Source organism: Hyla sarda, chromosome 2, assembly GCF_029499605.1.
Source record: "Hyla sarda isolate aHylSar1 chromosome 2, aHylSar1.hap1, whole genome shotgun sequence".
Lineage (NCBI taxonomy): Eukaryota > Metazoa > Chordata > Amphibia > Anura > Hylidae > Hyla > Hyla sarda.
In genome coordinates, this window is record NC_079190.1 from 348,726,245 (window position 1) to 348,753,918 (window position 27,674).

Genomic DNA, 27,674 nt, shown 5'->3' on the forward strand with positions numbered 1-27,674 from the left:
CTTATATAGAAGAAAAAAGCAAGAGACCTGTGGGGGCGCCTAGTGTGATACCGTATGGGTGAGGGGAATAGAGAGGGGGGGGGGGGAGAGAGAGAGGATGTGGGGTGTGTGGACCCCTTAGGTAGTAACTGCTCACCTTGGAGCAAGTTTAAACTTGCATATCAACCCACAAAAGGGGTTACAAAGAGGCCGGAACTGCTGCTATGCCGAGGTTACAGGTGAGGTGAAACCATCTCCTGGAGCAAGGCAAGTAGTGGGTGAACGAAAAAGACCTCTACATGCCGCCACTAAAATCAGATTACGTGTTTTTGGGGAGCCACCCCCTTCTTCCGATCAGACACTGATCTGAAGAAGGGGGTGGCTCCCCCAAAATTTGTAATCTGATTTTATATTGGTTTTATTGTTTAATGAAGTTGCAATAAACCTTCAAGCTTTTATATCTACTCCTCTCTGGACTTCGGCTTTATTACTACCATCCACGGAACCAGCAGCGCCATATAGAGGTCTTCTTCGTTCATCCACTAATTAATAATTAAGGGATGTATGGAACAATTTGAAACATTCCTTGATATAGAGAGCGGGTTTCTCAGGGCATGTGTCGCACTGATAGCTGGTTTCTCTCTGTTTCCCTTGCTTGGCACACACCCGACATCTTTTGAAGGGTCTGATTTTTTTGGGGGGGTATTTCAGAGGGGAAATGTTGGCCTTGGACTATATGGCAAGCCTGACTAGTAGAAGGCTGCTCATCCCTCCCCTCCTGGGCATGGTCTTGTAACAAAAAATCTTTAATCACCTTCTCTTGGAAATCAAGGTATGTTCCTTGATTTTTGGATTTTTTGAAAAGGATGAAAGAATTACAGAGGACCCCCTGCATGAGGTATATTGACAGTTTTTTATACTACACGCGGGATTTCCAGAGTGCATTACAAGGTTGCAGTAACTGGTCCGCCAGGTCCACCCCACCCATATATTTGTTGTATTCCTGTACACGGATGGCTTGCGGACAGTGGAACTATTGTGCCCTACAGGAATGTCCATACATGTATCAGGATGTATTGTGGATAACATACAGACATCCTTAAACTTTACAAAGAGCATTCCCTCACTAAAGAGGCCCCTGATTTCCCCACGCCTTAGCTTTTGGTGAACGAGTGGTTTGGTGAGCTCTTTCTGATTTTGGCGTAAAATGCCACATCCAACAGTTTTTCTTCTGGCAAGATTTTAATAAAGGGGTACACTAGTATAATAATTGTCTGTGTATAAATGATACCCCTTGTCCAAAAGGGGATGAATAAGTTTACAATTTACATACAACAAAAGTTAACTTTTTGTCCCCTTTTTGAATATTGGAACCACATTTGCTATGCATTAGTCCTGAGGAAAAAACCATGAACTATTATATTTTAGTTTTTCAGACATTTACGAACGTGGTGATACCAAATGTTTTTTTTTTCTAATTACATTTACAATTTTTTTTATATGGAAAATGGGAAAAGGGAGTGATTTGAAATCCAAATATGAAAGAGGTTGACGTGTGTTGACCTGGTTCGGTGGGGGTCCCCTCAGAAGCTGCGGCGGCGGTCCCGGCAGCAGGAACGGTGGCAGCAGTGGCGGCGGTCCCAGCAGCATGATACAGCAGGAGGTGAGACCTGTTCACCTTCTGTTGTTGCTTAACAACAACTCTCAGCATGCACAGCCAAAGGGCATGCTGGGAGTTGAAGTTTTGCAACAGCTCGAGGTCCGACTACAACTCCCAGCATGCCTTTGGTAGTCTATGTATGCTGGGGGTTGTAGTTCTATGAAGAAAGTGTGTATCCAGCTGTTGCATAACTACAACTCCCAACATGTACAGACTACCAAAGGGCATGCTGGGAGTTTTAGCAGTGCTCCTCCAGCTCAAGCTACAACTCTCAGCATGCCCTTCGACTGTCAATGTGTTGCAGTTTTGTAACAGCTGGAGACACATTGGTTGTGAAACAGAGTTTGTGTCCTAACTCAGTGTTTCGCAACCAGTGTGCCTTCAACTGTTGCAAAACTACAACTCCCAGCATGCATAGAGACTGTACACACTGGGAGTTCTAGTTTTGCAACAGCTGGAGGCACACTGGTTGTGAAACACTGAGTTAAGTAACAAATTCTGTGTTGCGCAACCAATGTGCCTCCAGCTGTTGCATAACTACAACTCCCAGCATGTATGGTCTGTCAGTGCATGCTGGGAGTTTTAGGTTTGCAAAAGCTGGAGGTTTGCTGGGGGTTTACAGCAAGTTTCTGCTGCAAGTTTGAGATGCCGCAAATTTGAAAATGTTTTCATTTGCACAGCTCACTGTTCCAAAGATCTCTCAAACGCCAGTGGGGTGTAAATGCCCACTGCACCCCCTGTTACGTTCCTTGAGGCGGTGTAGTTTCCAGTTTTTTTTTTTTTTTTGCTGTTCTGGCACCATAGGGGCTTCCTAAATGCGACATGCCCTCCAAAAACTATTTCAGCAAAATGTTCTCGTCCAACTTTGGCGGAAATTTGTCAAACACCTGTGGGGTGTTGAGGCTCACTGTACCCTTGTTACGTTCCTTGAGGGGGTGTAGTTTCAAAAATAGTATGCCATGTGTTTTGTTTTTTTTCTGTTCTGGCACCATAGGGGCTTCCCAAATGTGACATGCCCTCCAAAAACCATTTCAGCAAAATTTTACTTCCAAAAGCCAAATGTGACTCCTTCTCTTCTGAGCATTGTAGTGCGCCCGCAGTGAACTTGACGTCCACACATGGGGTATTTCCATAGTCAGAAGAGATGGGGTTACACATTTTGGGGGGCATTTTCTCCTATTACCCCTTTTAAAAATGTAAAATTTGGGGGAAAACAGCATTTTAGTGAAAAAAATTCATTTACACATCCGACTTTAACGAAAAGTCGTCAAACAACTGTGGGATGTTAAGGATCACTGTAACCCTTGTTACGTACCTTGAGGGGTGTAGTTTCCAAAATAGTATGCCATGTTGTTTTTTTTTTTTTTTTGCTTTTCTGTCACCATAGATGCTTCCTAAATGTGACATGCCCTCCAAAAACCATGTCAGAAAAACTCACTCTCCAAAATCCCATTGTCGCTCCTTCCCTTCTGACCCCTCTACTGCATCTGCCAAACATTTTACATACACATATGAGGTATTTCCTTACTCGAGAGAAATTGGGTAACACATTTTGGGAGGCTTTTTCTCCTCTTACCCCTTCAAAAATGTCAAAAACTGGGTCTACAAGAACATGCGAGTGTAAGAAATGAAGATTTTGAATTTTCTCCTTCATTTTGCTGTTATTCCTGTGAAACACCTAAAGGATTAACAGACTTTCTGAATGTCATTTTGAATACTTTGAGGGGTGCAGTTTTTATAATGGGGTCATTTATAGGGAATTTCTAATATGAAGGCCCTTCAAATCCACTTCAAAACATGTAAAAACATGTCAACTTTATGATGAAAATATAAAGTAGATATATTGTATATGTGAATTAATATATAATTTATTTGTTATGTCTATTTTCCTTATAAGCAGAGAGTTTCAAAGTTAATAAAATGCAAAATTCTCAAATTTTTTATCAAATTTTGGAATTTTTCACCAAGAAATGATGCAAGTATCGACAAAAATTTTCCACTGACAAAAAGTAGAATATGTCACGAAAAAACTTTCTCGGAATCAGAATGAAAAGTAAAAGCATCCCAGAGTTATTAACGCTTAAAGTGACAGAGGTCAGATGTGCAAAAAATGCCCGGATCCTTAAAGTGAAAATGGGGTTACATTTTCTTTTACACTTTATTGGCCCCCTTTGGGGACTTTTAGGATGAATTATTAGATTCCTCATACAGATCAATGCAATTCTATTGACAGTGGTGAACTAATTGGTTAACAGGCGCTCACGGTGATAGCAGCATGATGGCTATTAGCAGCGGCCCCCAGCCAAAATCAGCTGGGGGTTGCTGGGTATGGAATGGGCTTGAGTCAGGAGCCCATTCCATTTACCAGTGTGTGTGTGTGTATATATCTATATATACTTAGTGTAATAATAAACATAGCATACTGAGCATATATAAAAAAAGACAGACCATCATATCAGTTTAATATGCTTTAATATAGATCTGGAACAACTAATAATAATTGTGCTCCTTACAGATGAAACATTACATTTTATTAACGGCGGCCAGGCGGCCAAAATCTCTTTTCTTAATCACGACGGCCTAACCATGGCAAAAATCTCTTCTCTTCATCACGACGGCCTAACCATGGCAAAAATCTCTTCTCTTCATCACGACGGCCTAACCATGGCAAAAATCTCTTCTCTTCATCACGACGGCCTAACCATGGCAAAAATCTCTTCTCTTCATCACGACGACCTAACCATGGCAAAAATCTCTTCTCTTCATCACGACGACCTAACCATGGCAAAAATCTCTTCTCTTCATCACGACGGCCTAACCATGGCAAAAATCTCTTCTCTTCATCACGACGGCCTAACCATGGCAAAAATCTCTTCTCTTCATCACGACGGCCTAACCATGGCAAAAATCTCTTCTCTTCATCACGACGGCCTAACCATGGCAAAAATCTCTTCTCTTCATCACGACGGCCTAACCATGGCAAAAATCTCTTCTCTTCCTCCTCACTACCATCTCTTTTCTTCTCTTCTTCTTCCTCTCTTTTCCTGTGTAAAAGACAATATATATATATATTATCTATTTGATTAAACATTTTGCTAAATGTTCCTACATTGTCAATAAATGGGGTTTCCATTATTTATTTCCCACTATGGTTGTGTTGTGGCCCTATTCTGGGGCCTACATTGACAACTACAAGTGAAGGTAAGGCCTTGTTCTCACACAGTTTTTGGGACCGTGTTTTTTGGCTATATTCACTTACTTATTTTATGGCTATAATTGCTAATGCTGGATTATTAATGGTTGGGCTTTATTTTTTTGGACCATTTAAACTCAGACTTAAAGGGGTATTCCAGGCAAAATCTTTTTAATATATATCAACTGGCTCTGGAAAGTTAAACAGATTTGTGAATTACTTCTATTAAAAAATCTTAATCCTTCCAATAGTTATTAGCTTCTGAAGTTTTCTGTCTAACTGCTCAATGATGATGTCACGTCACGGGAGCTGCGCATGATGGGAGAATATCCCCATAGGAACTGCACAGCTCCTGGGACGTGAGTCATCAGAAAGCAGTTAGACAGAAAACAGCAACTCAAGATTTTTTAATAGAAGTAACTTACAAATCTGTTTAACTTTCCAGAGCCAGTTGATATATAAAAAAAGTTTTTGCCTGGAATACCCCTTTAAATAAGACAGACTGGTTTGAGTGGTGCACTGTTGGCTTGTGCACTGTTAGTGGCACATGTGAGAATTTTTCTGCCACAGACCACACCAGTGGGTAGCTAGGACTGGAAGGTGGTGAGAAAAGGAGACTGTGCTGTGTTATCACACATAAGTAACCTCAGCAGCTTAACTATATTGTTTCTGCTGCTCTACACAAAGGTTAACACTATGACAGCATTACAGTATGTTTTTATTATCACTGTTAGGGGATCTTGTGGCTATTACTGTTATTAGGATACTGTGGCAGACACTGTGGTTGGGGGTTCTCTCTCCTGCTGTCCCTGTTTCGCCAGTCCTATAGCAGGTTCTTCATTTTATAATTTGATGTTCTTATTTAGACTAGTAACATGTATCCAAGCCCAACTAATATTGTATTAAAATGGGGCTACATGGCTAATTGTGTTGGCACTAAACTTGAATTTAATCAATGTTTCCCTATGGATATAAGAATTAGGGACTGTTCACATTGTAATTCAGGGTATACATCTGCATCCTGTCAAAAAAGGGATGCCCATGTATACCAATACACATTGTCAAGGGGTCCATTGAGTTTAACCCGATAACGACCACGGACAAGTATAGACGTCCAGGTTGGCGGCCGTTCCCGCACCTGGATGTCTATACTCGTCCATTATTCTCGTGGGTGCTGCCCAGTGCACCCACGAGATCGCGGCAGGGACTCAGCTGTATCACACAGCCGGGACCCTGCTGCACTGCCAGGACCGAAGTAAACTTCGGTCCCGGCAGTTTTAACCCTTACAGCCGCGGTCGGAAGTGACCGCGGGTTGTAAGTGTTATGACAGAGGGAGGGAGCTCCCTCTGTCTCCTCTGCAGCACCCTGCATCGCGATCGTGGGGTGCTGTGTGTAATACGCGGCTGGCCGGGACCTGCCGCACTGCCGGGAGTGAAGTTCACTTCACTCCCGACACTTTAACCCTTACAGCCGCGGTCAGAAGTGACCGCGCGCTGTAAGGAATTCTGACAGAGGGAGCTCCCTCTGTCTCCTCTGCAGCACCCCGCAGCACGATCGCGGGGTGCTGTGTGTGGCCGCGGCTGACCGGGACCTGCCGCACTGCCGGGAGTGAAGTTCACATCACTCCCGACAGTTTAACCCTTACAGCCGCGGTCAGAAGTGACCGCGCGCTGTAAGGAGTTCTGACAGAGGGAGGGGGCTCCCTCTGTCTCTCCTGCAGCACCCCGCAGCGCGATCGCGGGGTGCTGTGTGTGGCCGCGGCTGGCCGGGACCTGCCGCACTGCCGGGAGTGAAGTTCACTTCACTCCCGACAGTTTAACCCTTACAGCCGCGGTCAGAAGTGACCGCGCGCTGTAAGGAGTTCTGACAGAGGGAGGGGGCTCCCTCTGTCTCTCCTGCAGCACCCCGGAGCATCGCGGGGTGCTGCTGCATACCTGGGCAGCCGGGGGTCCTACAAAGACCCCCAGGTCTGCCCTGGGTATTGCCTGAAAGGACGTGCCAGAGGCACGTCCTGATATGCTGCCTGCTCGAGAAAACTGGCAGGCAGCATATAACTGCATTAAAAAGTGTAAAAAATAAATAAATTAATAAAATAAAAGTGTAAAAATAAATAATAATGTAATAAAAGTGTAAAAAAAAAGACATTTATTAAATGAATCTAATAAAAAAAATGCATAATGTGTAGGATCGCATTGGCGGACATCCGCAGCATGTAATATGCTGCAGATGTCCACCATGTGATCCTACACAGGGACGTGCACACATAGGGGTAAAAGGGGGCTGGAGCCGCTGCCCTTTTCCTCACCTGCCCCTCTAGTGCCCTCACAAAAGGAGCTACAGACTAAGGGTGATAGGTGCAGTAAAAAGGGTCCGTTGCTGGGGAGATTTGTATGTGGTTTAATGGAGGGTGCTGTGCCCTCCCTGCAGGAAGGGGGCGCCACTCACCCTGTCATTATCTGCCATTTCTCTGCTTCTCTCCACACGGAGGAGACAGGAGCAAAAGAGGCAGAGAGAAGCCCCGCCCACAGCATGTCCCGGGCAGAAACTCCCGTCTGTGCAGAGGGGGATGGTGCCTTACTTACTGTAAGTAACTGAAAATATAAGTGAGTGGCTGTCAGTGTGTGTGTGTATATAGATGTGTGTATATATGTGTGTGTGTATCTCTATGTATGTGCTTGTGCAGAGAGGGATGGCTGGGGCCTTAGTGTGACTGTATGTCAGTGTGAGGTGTATATATGTGTGTTTGTGTGTGTGTCTATCTCTATGTATGTGCCTATATATGTGAACAAGTGAATCTATGTGTGTGCATGTATATATGTGTATGTATGTGTGTATATATATGAGCAAGTGAATCTATCTATCTATGTATGTATGTATGTATGTGTGTGTGTGTATGTATATATATATATAATATATATATATATATATATATAATATGAACAAGTGAATCTATGTATGTGTGTGTATATATATATATATATATATATATATATATATATGAGCAAGTGAATCTTTGTATGTGTGTATATATCTGTGAGTGATTGTATGTATGTACCTGTATGTATGATGTGCTTATTGGCTATATCTGTTTGTATATATTCCATGTTATATGTGTGTCTGTGTATTTATGTTTCTTAATGTATATTTGTACCTGTATGTTTGTGTCAGTGTCTCTATGTATGTGTGTATATGACCTATGTACTGTATGTGTGTATATTACCTATGTACTGTATGTGTGTATATTACCTATGTACTGTATGTGTGTATATTACCTATGTACTGTATGTGCCTTTATGTTATGTGCTTATATGTATTGTATGAAGCACATTATTAGGGAATTATTGGAGGAATATAAGCACAGTATATAGGGAATTTATGGAAGCACAGTATATATTTCATTATATTGGAACCTTATATTTTTTATGTATGCTGGCACTGTGTATAGATCCTTAGGGTGCGTTCACATGTGCCTATTTTTGCTGCAGATCTGCTGCAGATTTTGCTTCCCATTGACAATGGGAAGAGAAATCTGCTAAAGCAAATCTGCAGCAGATCTACAGCAGAAAATACGCACGTGTGAACGCACCCTTAGTGGTGGCACATTATAGTTAAATAATAGTGGCACGGTATATAGTTCATTAATGGTGGCACAGTATATAGTTCATTAATGGTGGCACAGTATATAGGGAATTAATAGATGAACGGTGGCACAGTATATAGTTCATTAATGGTGGCACAGTATATAGTTAACTAATGGTGGCACAGTATATAGGGAATTAATAGATGAATGGTGGCACAGTATATAGTTCATTAATGGTGGCACAGTATATAGTTCATTAATGGTGGCACAGTATATAGTTAATTAATGGTGGCACAGTATATAGGGAATTAATAGATGAATGGTGGCACAGTATATAGTTCATTAATGGTGGCACAGTATATAGGGAATTAATAGATGAACGGTGGCACAGTATATAGTTCATTAATGGTGGCACAGTATATAGTTCATTAATGGTGGCACAGTATATAGTTCATTAATGGTGGCACAGTATATAGGGAATTAATAGATGAATGGTGGCACAGTATATAGTTCATAAAGGGGGGTACGGTATATATTTAAAGGCAAACTGACAGGCTGTTTACTCGCACTAAACCCAATACACTAGGTTACAGTGCATGTATACAAAAATTGGTCTTTCCATTTTCTAGGTATTGCCCCACATTGCTAGTATGCGAAGTCAGTCTTGTGCGCAATGGAGGCGGAGCTTCCGTCCTCCATCCTGTATGCTGTGCTATGCCTGGCTTTGTATATTTGTAATTCTTTTTTTTGCCGACTTGTATATTGTAGCATGTAAGTATATATTAGTGTGGTGTCCATCTCTTCAGTGTAAGAACCAGAGCTGTGTGGAGATTCCTGCATAAGGTGGGTGATGGGTGATTGATGCTGGGTGATTGGGGGATTGGGGATGGGGGGATTGGGGATAGGGGGATTGGGGATGGGGGGATTGGGGATGGGTGATGGGTGATTGGGGATGGGTGCTGGGGGATTGGGGATGGGTGATTGGGGATGGGTGATGGGTGCTGGGTGATTGGGAATGGGTGAGGCTGGACAGTGCACGTTCTGTCATATAGAGGTCAGACCGGGGCATATAGGGGGAGATTTATTAAAACCTTTGCAGAGGAAAAGCCTTCTGCAAAACGATCTGATTGGTTGCTATGGGCGACTGCACCGCTCTTTCTCTGCACAGATTTTGATGAATCTCCTCTATAATACAGTATATTATAGGGCAGCTGTCACATGTTTTCTGTAAATAAGACTGACAGCACAGACAAAGTGTATATACACATGGCAGACCTCAGAGAAACTGTTCTTCACTCGATTTTACAAAAACACCAACTTTTATGGGGGATAGGAATGTTGAGGAGGCCTGGAGGGAGTCCTCTGTATCCCTGGGCCGCAACACATCTGCCCATTAAGTCTGGCAGACGTTTTTTAAATTATGAGAAGTGCCCTCTTTTTTCTTGAGCCCCTGCCCTTCAAAATGTCTGTGCACGTCCCTGATCCTACACATTATGAAGCAGTCACGGTAATGAGCTCCCTGCTGCGGCTGGGTAGCTTTGTGTGTTCACTCATAGCGGCGGATTTCCCGCCAGCAGTCATGAGCGGACACACTGAGCTACCCAGCCGCAGCAGTGATGGATATATTCGCCATGAGCGGGTGCTTATTCCCACAACATGGCGGATATATCCATCAGGAGCCTTAACTGTCACAGACAGACGCGTTATACTGCCAGCCGACCAAGGACCAATCAGAGAGGTCCCTGGTCCAGCCAATAACTTGTAGGGGTGCGGTATATAAATGGGATCACTTGTGGGGGTGGGGGTACTGTTCTGCCCTGAAAGCCAAATGGCGCTCCTCTCCTTCTGAGTCCTACCACGCGGCCAAGGAACCATATATGGCCAAAGCGGGGGTATTTCCGAACATGGGACAAGCAGCTAAATAAAATATAGGGTGCATTTCTTTCAATATCAGAAGTGATGTACAAAAAATATGCCCCCCAAATGATGCATTTGTGAAAAATTGCAAATTTCGAATTTTTAACACTGACTTTGTAATAATTCCTGCCAAAAAACTATGGTGTTAAAATATATTTATACATACTGACCAAATAGTTTATGAAACTTATACTTTCAGATGTCTACTTTATTTTGACGTCATTCTTTTGTTTTTAATTAACATTTTAAATTAATTAGAAGCCTAACAATTTAACTTGAAATTTAGAAAATTTAGAAAATTTGAAAAGTACATCTTTTTTTATGTGCTATGCAAGGTTTGCAGAAATTAAAAGGTAGTAGAACATAGGAACACCCCCCCCCCCCCAAATGACCCCGTTTTAAAAACTAGACCCCTCAAGGTATTCGCTAGGGGGTACAGTGAGTATTTTAACACCATAGTTTTTTGGCAGGAATTATTACAAAGTCAGTGTTAAAAGACGCCGGAGGATCCCGAAGTGGACCCGGAGCAGCAGGGATAGGTAAGTGAACCTGTCCGGGACGCTTAAACTGCTATCCGACAGCAGCTTAAGCATTTTACACTGTCGGATAGCAGTTAATGCGATGGCCCAGACATATAAAAGCATTGTATGTCGATTTGATCATATGTCGGGGCCATCGCATGTCAGAGGGTTACTGTACATCCCCTCCTCACCCCAATCCTTTACAGTGTTTCCCCTTCTCACCCCTATCATTTATAGCACATCCTTTCCTCACCCCTATCATTTATAGTGTATTCCCTCCTCACCCCTATCATTTATAGCACATCCCCCTCCTCACCCCTATCATTTATAGCACATCCCCTCCTCACCCCTATCACTTATAGTGTATTACCTCCTCACCCCTATCATTTATAGCACATCCCCTCCTCCCACCTATCATTTATAGTGCATCCCCTCCTCATCCCTATCATTTATAGTGTATCCCCTCCTCACACCTATCATTTATAGTGCATCCCCTCCTCATCCCTATCATTTATAGTGTATCCCCTCCTCACACCTATCATTTATAGTGTATCCCCTCCTCATCCCTATCATTTATAGCACATCCCCTCCTCACCCATATCATTTGTAACACATCCCCTCCTCACCCCTACCATTTATAGCACATCCCCTCCTCAGCCCTATCCTTTAGAGTGTATCCCTTCCTCAACCCTATCATTTATAGTGTATCCCCTCCTCACTCCTATGATTTATAGCACATCCCCTCCTCACCCCTATCATTTATAGCACATCCCCTCCTCACCCCTATCATTTATAGCACTTCCCCTCCTCACCCCTATCCTTTATAGTGTATCCCTTCCTCACCCCTATCCTTTATAGTGTATCCCCTCCTCACCCCTATCATTTATAGCTCATCCCATCCTCACCTCTATGATTTATAGCACATCCCCTCCTCACCCCCATCATTTATAGCAAATCCCCTCCTCACCCCTATCATTTATAGCACATCCCCTCCTCACCCTTATCCTTTATAGTGTATCCCCTCCTCATCCCTATCCTTTATTTTGTATCCCCTCCTCACCCCTATCATTTATAGCTCATCCCCTCCTCACCCCTATGATTTATAGCACATCCCCTCCTCACCCCTATCATTTATAGTACATCCCCTCCTCACCCCTATCATTTATAGCACATCCCCTCCTCACCCCTATCATTTATAGCACATCCCCTCCTCACCCCTATCCTTTATAGTGTATCCCCTCCTCACCCCTATCCTTTATAGTGTATCCCCTCCTCACCCTTATCATTTATAGTGTATCCCCTCCTCATCCCTATCATTTAAAGTGTATCCCCTCCTCCCCCTATCATTTATAGTACATCCCCTCCTCACCCCTACCATTTATAGTACATCCCCTCCTCACCCCAATCATTTATAGTGTATCCCCTCCTCACCCCTATCATTTATAGTGTATCCCCTCCTCACCCCTATCATTTATAGTGTATCCCCTCCTCACCCCTATCCTTTATAGTGTATCCCCTCCTCACCCCTATCATTTATAGTGTATCCCCTCCTCACCCCTATCATTTATAGTGTATCCCCTCCTCACCCCTATCATTTATAGCTCATCCCCTCCTCACCCCTATCATTTATAGCACATCCCCTCCTCGCCCCTATCATTTATAGCACATCCCCTCCTCACCCCTATCATTTATAGTGTATCCCCTCCTCACCCCTATCATTTATAGTGTATCCCCTCCTCACCCCTATCATTTATAGTCCATCCCCTCCTCATCCCTATCATTTATGGCACATCCCCTCCTCACCCCTATCCTTTATAGTGTATCCCCTCCTCATCCCTATCCTTTATAGTGTATCCCCTCCTCACCCCTATCATTTATAGTACATCCCCTCTTCATCCCTATCATTTATAGTGTATCCCCCTCCTCCCCCTATCATTTATAATACATCCCCTCCTCACCCCTATCATTTATAGCACATCCCCTCCTCACCCCTATCATTTATAGCACATCCCCTCCTCACCCCTATCCTTTATAGTGTATCCCTTCCTCACCCCTATCATTTATAGTGTATCCCCTCCTCACTCCTATGATTTATAGCACATCCCCTCCTCACCCCTATCATTTATAGTGTATCCCCTCCTCACCCCTATCATTTATAGTGTATCCCCTCCTCACTTTATCATTTATAGCTCATCCCCTCCTCACCCCTATGATTTATAGCACATCCCCTTCTCACCCCTATCATTTATAGCAAATCCCCTCCTCACCCCTATCATTTATAGCACATCCCCTCCTCACCCCTATCCTTTATAGTGTATCCCCTCCTCATCCCTATCCTTTATTTTGTATCCCCTCCTCACCCCTATCATTTATAGCTCATCCCCTCCTCACTCCTATGATTTATAGCACATCCCCTCCTCACCCCTATCATTTATAGTACATCCCCTCCTCATCCTTATCATTTATAGCACATCCCCTCCTCACCCCTATCCTTTATAGTGTATCCCCTCCTCACCCCTATCATTTATAGCACATTCCCTCATCACCCCTATCATTAATAGCACATCCCCTCCTCACCCCTATCATTTATAGTGTATCCCCTCCTCACCCCTATCATTTATAGTGTATCCCCTCCTCACCCCTATCATTTATAGCTCATCCCCTCCTCACCCCTATCATTCATAGCACATCCCCTCCTCTCCCCTATCATTTATAGCACATCCCCTCCTCACCCCTATCATTTATAGTGTTTCCCCTCCTCACCCCTATTATTTATAGTGCATCCCCTCCTCATCCCTATCATTTATGGCACATCCCCTCCTCACCCCTATCCTTTATAGTGTATCCCCTCCTCATCCCTATCCTTTACAGTGTATCCCCTCCTCCCCCCTATCATTTATAGTACATCCCCTCCTCACCCCAATCCTTCACAGTGCATGCCCTTGTCACTCCTATCTTTATAGTGAATCCCCTCCTCACCCCTATATTTATAGTTCATCACCTCCTCACCCCTCATCCTTTATAGCTCATCACCTCCTCACCCCCATCCTTTGTAGTTCAACATATCCTCACCCCCCCATACCTTATAGTGCATCACGTCCTCACTCCCTATACTTTATAGTGCAGTCAGTGCACCACTAGTGTTGAGCACGAATATTCGTAATGCAATTTGCAATGCAAATTTTTTTTGCAAATATCGTCACTTCACGATTTCACGAATATTTAGAATATTCATAATTTACATTTTTATGCCATTTTTCCTTGCAAATTTTCTCATATAAAACAAAGTGAATGAACATAGCGAATATGCAAATTTCACAAACATAGGACGAATAATCGTCAATATATTTGCGAAATATCGCAAATTCGAATATGGCCCCTGGTGCTCATCACTATGCACCACCACCTAATCCCCCATTCTTTATAATGCACTGCCACCTCACCCTGTGGTGCACTATAATGGATGGATGAGGAGCTGGTGCACTATAAAGAATGGGGGGAGGGATGCAGCGTTAACAGATGGATGTGGAGGGTTTTGAGCTGTGACTACTGTGTGTGGGGGCTAGAGTAAGGATTTATTTAGGGTCATGGGGTATTCAAAAATGAGTATGCTTAAAATTGCCCTCTTCTGATCCATATACATTTTTTTTGTTTTTCCACTTAGCTGTTTTGGGACTTACTCTTTGCGTTGTGATTTTCACCATTGTGACCAAAAACGCAAATCTGTTTTTTTTTTCTTTTATGCCATTTATCATGCAGGATCAATAATGTTATATTTTAATAGATCTGAAAATTCCACATGCAGTGATACCAAATATGTTTTCTTTTTGTTTTTATTTTGGAATATGGGAAAAAGGTGGGTGACTTAAATTTTTTCTTTATATTTTTAAACATTTTTTATTTATTCTTTACAGTATTTTAGTCCTCTAGGAAACTTGTATGAGCAATAATTTAATTGCTCATGCAGATTAGTGCAGCACAATTTTTTTTATTGACCCCCCCACCCCAATTGTGTTCTGGCCCCAGTGTGACTCCCCGAAATAAGAAAGCTTGAGACATCACTGATCAGGTGGCTTACCTTAAAGGGATGCATATATAGAAATGCAGTGGCGTACCTACGCTTTGGCAAACTAGGCACCTGGTGGGGGAGCACACCCAGGTGGAGTGGGAGACGCAGGCCGCCAAAGTGTACGTCCACCACTGCTGTAGGGCCCAAGCAGAGAGGGGGCTACCTGGCACAGTTGCTTACTTGTTAATGGGGAATCCAGGACACTTGTCCTGGATCCCCAAGCGAGATAGCACTGCTTTCAGCTGTTTGTGCACATACACATACAGTTAACAGCTTTCTTTCAGTGTAAGTGTGCACAGTGGAGGAAGAAGGACATAGACAGGCTGTACTGCAGAGGAGATTGCTGCATGGGGTGGGGTTGACTACCTACCTGGCTACCTGGTTACCTACCTGACTATCTACCAACCTATATAGCTACCTATCTAGCTACATGGCTACCTACTCACCTACCTGGCTACCAACCTACCTACATACCTTCCTGGCTATGAACCTACTTAGCTAGCTACCTATTATCCTGGTTAGCTTCCAGGCTACCTACTTGGCTACCTGGCTGCCTATTTACCTACATAGCTAACTACCTTGCTACCTACCTAGCTAACAACCTACCTGGATACCTACTATTCATTCCATTTGTGTAATTGTAGTATTGTCCATTAGTTAGGTTTACATTCATAAACCAGTTAAGGCGTGCCGTGTGCAATTTATACTAACATCCAATTAATTTTGACCACATGGTAAACGAAATTTTAATTTCTTGTGTTCGTTGTTTTTCTACTTAATATCATGTGTTGATGTTTTTATGTGGGGGCACTTGTTGGATATCTGATGAAAGTGCAATAACAAAAGTGTTTTTTTTTTCTATAATTGTTTAATTTGACAAGTTGAAGGTTTGTAGGTTGTATTGCCTACATATTATTGTGTTACGCCGAGCGCTCCGGGTCCCCGCTCCTCCCCGAAGTGCTCGGAGCGTTCTCTTATTCGCAGCGCTCCGGTCAGACCTGCTGACCGGGTGCGCTGCGATATTGCTCCCAGCCGGGATGCGATTCGCGATGCGGGACGCGCCCGCTCGCGATGCGCATCTCGGCTCCCGTACCTGACCCGTTCCCCGTCTGTGTTGTCCCTGTGCGCGCGGCCCCGCTCCTTAGGGCGCGCGCGCGCCGGGTCTCTGCAATTTAAAGGGCCACTGCGCCACTGATTGGCGCAGCAGGCCTAATCAGTGTCATCACCTGTGCACTCCCTACTTATACCTCACTTCCCCTGCACTCCCTCGCCGGATCTTGTTGCCCTTGTGCCAGTGAAAGCCTTTCCTTGAGTGTTCCTAGCCTGTGTACAGACCTTCTGCCGTTGCCCCTGACTACGATCCTTGCTGCCTGCCCTGACCTTCTGCTTCGTCCGACCTTGCTCTTGCCTTATCCCTTGTACCATGCCTATCTCAGCAGTCAGAGAGGTTGAGCCGTTGCCGGTGGATACGACCTGGTTGCTACCGCCGCTGCAAGACCATCCTGCTTTGCGGCGGGCTCTGGTGAAAACCAGTAGCAACTTAGAACCGGTCCACCAACACGGTCCACGCCAATCCCTCTCTGACACAGAGGATCCACCTCCAGCCTGCCGAATCGTGACATATTGCCTATTCTGTAAGACTTTGGCATAGTGCCATCCAATTCATGTAGTTGTGATTGTTGAAGGGAACTTGTCACTTGTTTTCATGCTGCTCGGATTACAGGCAACATGAAACACTTACAGGCTCCCATATTATAATGATCTACAATTCACTCTGAGTGGATGTACCAGCCTTTGTCTGTGCATAGAACTGAAGCGTTGCCTCATTCAGATAGGACTAGAATGTAGTTCCTTGCTTAGAGAGTGACCGAGAGTGCTGCTGAGCAGGAACCACAGTGGTGGAGCTGCAACACTAAAACAGCATTGCCACCCATTCATTCTTAGGATCAGTGGGGGTCTCAGTTCTCAAATCCCCACTAGACATGAAATGATGGTGTATACTACTAAGATGTCATATTTTATGAGAATAATCCTTTTATGCATTGCTTTAACCTCTTCAGGACATAGGGCGTATGGATACGCCCTCCATTCCGAGTCCTTAAGGACCGAGGGCGTGTCCATACGCCCGTGGGAAATCCGGCCCCCACCGCTAGCCGGAGGGGCGCCGGAGCCGGATGCCTGCTGAAATCTTTCAGCAGGCATCCCGGCATATCGCCCAGGGGGGTCATTATGTCCCCCCATGTCGCCGATCGCAGCACATCGCTCATCAATTCAGATGAGAGATGCACTGCTATTCCGTTCCCCGCCGCTCGCCGGGCGGGGATCGGAGCCGGATGTCTGCTGATTTCTATCAGCAGACATCCCGGCAGTGTGCCGGAGGAGGTCCGGAGGACTTCCTATACCGGCGATCGCTGCAGGACGCCGGTAACTACTAACCAGCGTTCTGCAGCGGTTCCGGGTCCTCAGGGTTACGTGTGACCCTGTGACCTGGATATAGATGGTGACTGGTGGTGTAGTATACACCACCAATCACCATCCTTGCTGTACTGGGGGCTGGCATTGTGCCCACCCCCGTCAGTACAGTTGTGATTGGGTGGCCAAAGTGGCCACACCAATCACAGTGTAATGGGAGGGGATGGTGGGGGCTAGGAGCACGTTGCTCCGTTCTGCCCACCATTCCACTCAGATCTGGTGTGCAGGACGGAGCCCCGTGCTGCCCACCATCCCCTCAGTAAAAAAAAGTGCCCCTTGCCCCCTTTCTGTGGCCCCTTGGCACAGAAATCCCCAGGGATAGCTTTAGATTTAGGTAGGGACAGGTTAGGGTTAAAAAAAAAAAGTTTTTTTTTTTTTTTTTTTCGGCGTACCTCAGTGGGTGTCCGTGGGTCCGTAGCACCTTTAGCTGCGTGACCCCGGCCCTGCTGGGTCGCTGCGGTCTGCCGCCAGCCTAGTACTGATCAGCGTTTTTTTTGTGGTGCCGGCGCTTTTTTACGCGTTTTCTAGCGCTTTTTTTGCACCCATAGGCGGTCCGTGCCACCAGTAGCAGGGGTGAACTGTGTGGCCGGACCTTACCTGTGTGTGCGGCGTGCCTCACCGCTGTCAGTGATTTATCACTGATCAGCGTTTTTTTGTGGTAAAGGCATTTTTTACGGTTAACGCGTATTTTTTTTTGCACCCAAAGGCGGTCCGTGCCACCAGTAGCAGGCGTGTACTGTGTGGACGGACCGTACCTGTGTGTGCAGCCTGTCCCACCGCTGTCGGTGATTTATCACTGATCAGCATTTTTTTTTTTTTGTTCAGGCGGGTGCATTTTTTCCGGGGTTAAGCGTTTTTTTATTTTATTTTTCGGGTTTTTTGTGTGGGGGTCTGAGTACAAGCCACCAGCCGCTGTTCTGGGCTGAGTGGCCGGACCCCCCTCTGACTTCTGCGCCCCCTGCCGCCACAAGCGCTAATCAGTGCGCACACCACTGATTAGATAAACGCTTATTTTTTTGGCGCAGGGTTTTTTTTGCGCTAGAAGTCCCCCTTTTTTTTTTTAAAGTCCCCTTTTTATTTTATATTTTTTTCTGTTAGGGCGGGTTAGTTTAGTTAGGTTAGGTTAGGCTAGGGCGGGTTAGGGAGGTAGTATCGCACCACACCACACGCAGCACACACACCAATAAAGTTTCCCCCCACACACACACACCGCCGTATCCCCATTAGAGTAGGGAAATGGCCCGCAGAGCGTTTTCGGCGGAGGAGGCATATGCCATAATTGTCTCCGACACCAAGAGCGGCTCAGAGGACGATGAAGACCCCACCTTCCTTATTTCATCGTCCTCCTTATCATCTAGTTCTGATGATGAGCCACCAAGGAGGCGGAGACTCCGCCGTGTGGTGCCGCAAACCTCCTCTGCCCTTGACCCTGTGCCCCATGCTAGTATGAGTCCCCCTGGCGCTCATACTAGTGAAGCCCCCCTGCCAAGGTCACTGGTACCTCGTACCGGAGAACTTGTCTGGGCTGAGCCAGCGGACCACGAGCCCGTGATTCCTGAGTTTGTTGGCGACTCAGGAATCAAGATTAACATCGCCGGGTTCACTGAAAAGGACTTTTTCGGTCATTTTTTCAGTGACGACTTTGTTAATCTAATGGTTACACAGACGAATCTGTACGCCCAACAGTTCGTCGCCGCTAACCCGGGCTCACTTTTAGCTAGACCCGGCGGCTGGACTCCAGTCGATGCAGCGGAAATGAGGACCTTTTGGGGCCTCGTGCTGCATATGGGTCTAGTTAAAAAACCCAGTGTCAGGCAATATTGGAGTGGGGACATCTTTTACCAGACACCCCTCTACAGTATGGCCATGGCACGTTCCTGGTTCGAGGCCATTCGAAGATGTTTGCATTATGCTGATAATGCGGCATGTCCCCCCCGAACTGATCCCGCGTGTGACCGCCTGTATAAAATCAGGCCGGTCATCAATCACTTCGGGGCCATATTTTGGGAGGCCTATGTCCCTGGAAGGGAGGTCGCTATTGATGAGTCGCTCATCAGCTTTAAGGGGAGACTCAGCTTCCGGCAATACATCCCTACCAAGCGAGCGCGGTATGGCGTGAAGATGTATAAACTTTGCGAGAGTACCTCCGGGTACACTTGCAAGTTTATGGTGTATGAGGGACGAGATTCCTGCATTGAACCCCCAGATTGTTCCCCCACTCTGGGTGTGAGCGGGAAAATCATTTGGGGCCTTTTGCACCCATTGCTAGATAAAGGTTACCACCTTTACGTGGATAACTTTTATACTAGTATCCCTCTCTTCACATCCCTCGCCGCCAGATCCACGCTCGCTTGTGGGACAGTCCGGAAGAATCAAAGAGGCCTTCCTTCCTATCCCCTGCAGACTCTTATCCCCCGGGGTGAGTCCCGTGCCTTTTCCCATGAGAACCTGTTGTTGGTCCGGTATAAGGACAAGAGGGATGTCCTTATGCTCACCACAATTCATGGGAATGGCAGCACCCCTGTCCCTGTGCGAGGTACCGTGGGACCGGTCCTCAAGCCCGATTGTATTCTGGACTACAATCGGTATATGGGGGGAGTTGATCTTTCTGATCAAGTCCTCAAGCCATATAATGCCATGCGGAAAACAAAGATATGGTACAAAAAAGTTGCGGTCTACATGGTACAGGTTGCCATGTACAACTCTTTTGTACTGTACAAGAACGCTGGCAACACAGGGACATACCTGGAGTTCCAAGAGGAAGTTCTAAAGTCCCTCATCTATGGTGACCGCCAAAGAGCGGGTCAGAGCACCTCTGGAACTTCAGGTCCCCGGATCGTCCCCGGCCAACACTTTCCAGGTGTGATCCCCCACACTGGAAAGAAGGGACGATCTCAGAAGAAATGCAGATTGTGTCGCAAGAGGGGGATTCGGAATCACACCACCACTCAATGCGACACTTGCCCTGATCATCCGGGCCTCTGCATAGGCTGCTTCAGGGAGTATCACACTTCCATGGAGTACTAAATTTTCCGTCATTTGCCCTAATTTTCATTACCCACAATTCGACTCCAATGTACCAGTCCAGGGTACATTGTCTTCCAAATTTTATACCAACCCCCCCCAAAAAAAACAAACCTTTTTCTCAATACCCCCAATATCTTTTTTTTTTCTTCTTCCCCCTAAAAAATGGGTCATGGGACACAGAGTCAACAGCATTGGAGGTTTGCAGTTGCCTCAAATGCGCAACGCTCTCTCTCCCCACCTGAGCGGGTTGCGCATTTGAGGTAACAGAATAGGGACGGCCCCACACATCCCCTTCCCAGAATGATGATTCAGAGTATAGGGTTTGGGGCGGGCATCCTTTTTACTTTTGGCTGTACTCTGGGTCATCATTCTGGGAAAATAATTGGCATATCAGTTCTAAAATTGCAATTTTCTTCCCCCCATAGTACACTTCATCCATTCCTGGAAAATAAATGAAGGGAACACCCATCTGTTCCAAATCTCCACTTCACCCTATACACCTTCCCTAGGGGGTGTACTGTTTGTAATAATCTCACATATGAATGTTCCTTTCTTGTATTTTCCTCTGAATGTATGTAACTGTTAGGTCCGTAACAAACATCCGCCTCAAATGCGAAGAGTTCTCGCTGAGCTCTGTCGTATTTCCAGGCGACAATTCAGAGTCACGTGTTAGTTGTTCCCAAAAAGATGAAGCAGAGCATAGGTTGAAAATTGCAATTTTCAAAAGCTACCCTTCATCCATTCCTGTAAAATAAATATAGGAAACACCTGTGCGTTAGAAATGTCCTCTTTACCCCTATACCCATTCCTCAGGGTGGGTACTTTCTGTAATGGTGTCACATGTGGGTGTTTCATTTTTGTATTTTCCTCGGAATGTATGTAACCGTCAGCTACTGGTATGCCATAGGCCACAAATACAAAGTGACTTCTGAGCCTTGTTGTGCGCCCGTCCAGCACGTTACCCCATATGTGGATGTATTTTTATAGTCAGGGGAAAAAGCCCTCCAAAATTTGTAACCCAATTCCTCATATTACCCCTTGTGAAAATGTTAAAAATTGGGTAACCCCAGCATTTTAGTGTAAAAAAATCTAATTTTTCAATTTAGGCCCACTTTTCAAAAAACCTGTGAGGTGTAAGAACTCACTGTAACACTGTTACGTTCCCCGTGGGGTCTAGTTTCCAAAATGTAATGCCATGTGTTTTTTTTTCTGCTGTCCTGGCACCAAAGGGGCTTCCTAAATGAGGTATGCCCCCAGAGCAAAATTTGCTTCCAAAAAGCCAAAATGTGACTCCTTCTCTTCTGAGACCTGTAGTGCGCCAACAGAGCACTTTTTACCCCCATATGGGGTGTTTTCTGAATCGGGAGAAATTGGGCTTCAAATTTTGGGGGGTATTTTCTGCTATTACCCTTTTCAAAAATGTCAAATTTTTGGGAAAACAAGCATTTTAGGTAAAAATGTTTTTTTGTTTTTTACATTTGCAAAAGTCATGAAACCCCTGTGGGGTATTAAGGTTCACTTTACCCCTTGTTATGTTCCCCAAGGGGTCTAGTTTCCAAAATGGTATGCCATATGTTTTTTTTTTGCTGTCCTGGCACCATAGGGGCTTCCTAAATGCGGCATGCCCCCAGAGCAAAATTTGCTTCCAAAAAGCCAAATGTGACTCCTTCTCTTCTGAGACCTGTAGTGCGCCAACAGAGCACTTTCTACCCCCATATGGGGTGTTTTCTGAATCAGGAGAAATTGGGCTTCAAATTTTGGGGGGTATTTTCTGCTATTACCCTTTTCAAAAAAGTAAAATTTTTGGGAAAACAAGCATTTTAGGTAAAAAATGTTTTTTTTTTTTTTTACATTTGCAAAAGTCATGAAACCCCTGTGGGGTATTAAGGTTCACTTTACCCCTTGTTATGTTCCCCAAGGGGTCTAGTTTCCAAAATGGTATGCCATGTGTTTTTTTTTTTGCTGTCCTGGCACCATAGGGGCTTCCTAAATGCGGCATGCCCCCAGAGCAAAATTTGCTTCCAAAAAGCCAAATGTGACTCCTTCTCTTCTGAGACCTGTAGTGTGCCAGCAGAGCACTTTTTACCCCCATATGGGGTGTTTTCTGAATCGGGAGAAATTGGGCTTCAAATTTTGTGGGGTATTTTCTGCTATTACCCTTTTCAAAATTGTCAAATTTTTGGGAAAACAAGCATTTTAGGTAAAAATTTTTTATTTTTTTTTACATTTGAAAGGGTCATGAAACCCCTGTGGGGTATTAAGGTTCACTTTACCCCTTGTTATGTTCCCCAAGGGGTCTAGTTTCCAAAATAGTATGCCATGTGTTATTTTTTTGCTGGTTTGACACCCTAGGGGCTTCCTAAAGGTGACATGCCCCCCAAAAACCATTTCAGAAAAATGTTCTCTCCAAAATCCCCTTGTCGCTCCTTTGCTTCTGAGCCCTCTACTGCGCCCGCCGAACAATTAACATAGACATATGAGGTATGTGCTTACTCAAGAGAAATTGGGCTACAAATACAAGTAAAAATTTTCTCCTTTTACCTCTTGCAAAAATTCAAAAATTGGGTCTACAAGAACATGCGAGTGTAAAAAATGAAGATTTTGAATTTTCTCCTTCAGATTGCTGCAATTCCTGTGAAACACCTAAAGGGTTAAAACACTGACTGAATGTCATTTTGAATACTTTGGGGGGTGTAGTTTTTATAATGGGGTCTTTCATGGGGTATTTCTAATATGAAGACCCTTCAAATCCACTTCAAACCTGAACTGGTCTCTGAAAAATAGCGAGTTTGAAAATTTTGTGAAAAATTGGAAAATTGCTGCTGAACTTTGAAGCCCTCTGGTGTCTTCCAAAAGTAAAAACTCATAAATTTTATGATGCAAACATAAAGTAGACATATTGTATATGTGAATAATAAAAAAAAAATGGAATATCCATTTTCCTTACAAGCAGAGAGCTTCAAAGTTTGAAAAATGCAAAATTTTAAATTTTTTCATGAAATTTTGGGATTTTTCACCAAGAAAGGATGAAAGTTACCACAAAATTTTACCACTATGTTAAAGTAGAATATGTCACGAAAAAACAGTCTCAGAATCAGAATGATAACTAAAAGCATTCCAGAGTTATTAATGTTTAAAGTGACAGTGGTCAGATGTGCAAAAAATGCTCCTTAACCCCTTAAGGACGCAGGACGTAAATGTACGTCCTGGTGAGGTGGTACTTAACGCACCAGGACGTACATTTACGTCCTAAGCATAACCGCGGGCATCGGAGCGATGCCCGTGTCATGCGCGGCTGATCCCGGCTGCTAATCGCAGCCAGGGACCCGCCGGCAATGGCCGACGCCCGCGATCTCGCGGGCGTCCGCCATTAACCCCTCAGGTGCCGGGATCAATACAGATCCCGGCATCTGCGGGAGTTCGCGATTAAAATGAACGATCGGATCGCCCGCAGCGCTGCTGCGGGGATCCGATCATTCATAACGCCGCACGGAGGTCCCCTCACCTTCCTCCGTGCGGCTCCCGGCGTCTCCTGCTCTGGTCTGTGATCGAGCAGACCAGAGCAGGAGATGACCGATAATACTGATCTGTTCTATGTCCTATACATAGAACAGATCAGTATTAGCAATCATGGTATTGCTATGAATAGTCCCCTATGGGGACTATTCAAGTGTAAAAAAAAATGTAAAAAAATGTAAAAGTAAAAGTAAAAAAAAAGTGAAAAATCCCCTCCCCCAATAAAAAAGTAAAACGTCCGTTTTTTCCTATTTTACCCCCAAAAAGCGTAAAAAACATTTTTTATAGACATATTTGGTATCGCCGCGTGCGTAAATGTCCGAACTATTAAAATAAAATGTTAATGATCCCGTACGGTGAACGGCGTGAACGAAAAAAATTTTAAAAAGTCCAAAATTCCTACTTTTTTAATACATTTTATTAAAAAAAAAATTATAAAAAATGTATTAAAAGTTTTTTATATACAAATGTGGTATCAAAAAAAAGTACAGATCATGGCGCATAAAATGAGCCCCCATACCGCCGCTTATACTGAAAAATAAAAAAGTTATAGGTCATCAAAATAAAGGGATTATAAACGTACTAATTTGGTTAAAAAGTTTGTGATTTTTTTTAAGCGCAACAATAATATAAAAGTATATAATAATGGGTATCATTTTAATCGTATTGACCCTCAGAATAAAGAACACATGTCATTTTTACCAGAAATTGTACGGCGTGAAAACAAAACCTTCCAAAATTAGCAAAATTGCGTTTTTCATTTTAATTTCCCCACAAAAATAGTGTTTTTTGGTTGCGCCATACATTTTATGATATAATGAGTGATGTCATTACAAAGGACAACTGGTCACGCAAAAAATAAGCCCTCATACTAGTCTGTGGATGAAAATATAAAAGAGTTATGATTTTTAGAAGGCGAGGAGGAAAAAATGAAAACGTAAAAATTAAATTGTCTGAGTCCTTAAGGCCAAAATGGGCTGAGTCCTTAAGGGGTTAAGGCCAAAATGGGCTTGGTCCTGAAGGGGTTAATATAATACATGAGTACTTACTGTTCTTCACAGAATGACAGTGAGACTAATCCAAGGAATAGTACGAGGAAAAGAGATTTCTTCACAAAAGCCATGTTTAGTCTGTGAAAAGAAATATATTGTTATTTTTTGGTGTTAAAATAAATATTTAGGTAAGCAAACATCCCGAAATTCATTTTATATCAGCATTTACTGCGAATCAGCCATTGTTTCTATTAGGATTTACCATACGCTTTGTATTGGTAAGTGTAAGCAGTGATTTACCTTTGTGCTGGTGTGCAGGATCATGTGGTTATGTTATCATTTTTTATTTATACTGTATTAATGTGAGTAAAAGATTTAGTGTCATTATTCGCATAGTTATGATGTTGCTATATTGCCTATTTATGTCACTGTATTGTAGAGGTTGTCATCATACCTATCAGTCCCTGTCCCCAGTGGCTTCACAGTCTAATTACCAGGATTAATTATAAGAGTCAGGACGTATCATAGTAGATGAAGAAGAAACTGGAAACTTGCCAACGGGAAATACATCAAATGGGCACTTTCAGAACCCTTTATATGTTGTACATATTGGTAAAACATTAGCCTTTCTAATATATATATATTTTTAAATTAGCTCCTTTTTTATAACAATCATAGTTTATAAAAAAGACCACTAGTGGTCCCCATACCATCTAGAACATAATCCTGCCTGGCTGCAGCATCATCTTTGTCCCAGCTGAAGCATAGGCTGGGACAAAGTCCAGAAAGTGAGGGCAGGACTAGCAATGCTCTGTGTTCTCTTCTGTCTTGTCTATCAGACTGCAGCATGAAAACAGAGAGGAGGGGGTTACAGAGCAGCCTGCAGTGACTGGATGACTAGACCAAGCACAGCACAGCAGACTCAGGGAGAAATTGAATGCATAGTGAGTGACAGGACATGCCCCTCCCTAAGTAGTGGATGTCAGAATGAGTGAACAGCAGTTCAGAGGGATTTGTGAACCACATACAGATGTAAAGCATCTGCATGACCTAGTGTGTAACATACATATATGAATTAGTTTTTTTCTGTGATATGACAGATACGTGTTAACATTAGTGTTGAGGACAAATATTCGTAATGCAAATTTTTATTGTGAATATTTAGAATATAGTGCTATATATTCGTAATGACGAATATTAGTTTTTTTGTGTTTTTTTCACATGCAAATTTTATGCAAATTGTTATGCAAATTTTACATGCGAATTTTCGCATGGAAAAAAGTGAAGGAACATAGCAAATATGCAAATTTCGCGAACATAGGACAAATAATCATCAATATATTTGCAAAATGTCGCAAATTTGAATATGGCCCCTGCCGCTCATCACTACTTAACATCACATCGTAAAACTTAGCTCTACTCAAATTTTAAGAAATTACTTTCACAGCAGTTTCCTGTTTTTCAAATATTTTCATATTCTTGCCCCCGGCCTACTAGCTGCTGTCAACTTTGCAGCTAACCAATCCTGTAATATGCAATCTTCTTGGGTCAGACTGCTCCCCAAGAGCTTGCTTTAGGCATTGTGGAAGTCATTGCCTATAATCCATTTACCTGTCCAGGTCAGGAGTAACATAAAGAAAAGTTACTCTTACCCAGGTGAGCAGATCTGTGAATTGCACATTACTATTATACAGATCCGTATTTTAGTCTAAAGCAGTGTTTTTCAATTCCAGGCCTTAGGACCCCTAAAAGGTTCATGATTTATATGATAATATTTACTACATGTACAGGGTGGGCCATTAATATGGATACACCTTAATAAAATGGGAATGATTGATGATATTAACTTCCTGTTTGTGGCACATTAGTATATGTGAGGGGGGAAACTTTTCAAGATGGGTGGTGACCATGGTGGCCATTTTAAAGTTGGCCATTTTGAATCCAACTTTTGTTTTTTCAATAGGAAGAGGATCATGTGACACATCAAACTTATTGGGAATTTCACAAGAAAAACAATGATGTGCTTGGTTTTAACATAACTTTATTCTTTCATGAGTTATTTACAAGTTTCTGACCACTTAGAAAATGTGTTCAATGTGCTGCCCATTGTGTTGGATTGTCTTTGCAACCATCTTCTCCCACTCTTCACACACTGATAGCAACACCGCAGGAGAAATGCTAGCACAGGCTTCCAGTATCCGTAGTTTCAGGTGCTGCACATCTCGTATCTTCACAGCATAGACAATTGCCTTCAGATGACCCCAAAGATAAAAGTCTAATGGGGTCAGATCGGGAGACCTTGGGGGCCATTCAACTAGCCCACGACGACCAATCCACTTGCCAGGAAACTGTTGATCTAGGAATGCTCGGGCCTGACACCAATAATGTGGTGGTGCACCATCTTGCTGGAAAAACTCAGGGAACATGCCAGGTCTGAGCATTCCTAGATGTAGAGTTTCCTGGAAAGTGGATCGGTCATCGTGGGCCAGTTGAATGTCCCCCAAGGTCTCCCGATCTGACCCCCTTAGACTTTTATCTTTGGGGTCATCTGAAGGCAATTGTCTATGCTGTGAAGATACGAGATGTGCAGCACCTGAAACTACGGATACTGGAAGCCTGTGCTAGCATTTCTCCTGCGGTGTGGTTATCAGTGTGTGAAGAGTGGGAGAAGAGGGTTGCATTGACAATCCAACACAATGGGCAGCACATTGAACACATTTATAAGTGGTAAGAAACTTGTAAATAAC

At 43.8% G+C, this 27,674-nt stretch overlaps 2 protein-coding genes across 3 annotated transcripts in view; one reads left to right on the plus strand and one right to left on the minus strand.

Annotated features, from left to right (window-relative positions):
• Nucleotides 1-4,205: 4,205 nt before the first annotated feature.
• The window catches only part of LOC130356554 (preprofallaxidin-9-like), a 131,333-nt gene continuing 107,864 nt past the window's right edge, over nt 4,206-27,674 (minus strand). For both annotated transcript variants that reach the window (XM_056558242.1, XM_056558241.1), the window contains exons 2-3: nt 24,985-25,065; nt 4,206-4,683 (exon numbers count right to left, since the gene is read on the minus strand). In XM_056558242.1, the coding sequence (XP_056414217.1) occupies nt 4,206-4,683; nt 24,985-25,058 (552 nt within the window). In that variant the 5' untranslated portion in view covers nt 25,059-25,065. The remainder of the gene's footprint in view (nt 4,684-24,984; nt 25,066-27,674) is intronic.
• The window catches only part of LOC130356556 (preprofallaxidin-9-like), a 52,236-nt gene continuing 31,899 nt past the window's right edge, over nt 7,338-27,674 (plus strand). The window contains exon 1 of the mRNA XM_056558245.1: nt 7,338-7,416. Coding sequence (XP_056414220.1) covers nt 7,400-7,416 — 17 coding nt within the window. The 5' untranslated portion in view covers nt 7,338-7,399. The remainder of the gene's footprint in view (nt 7,417-27,674) is intronic.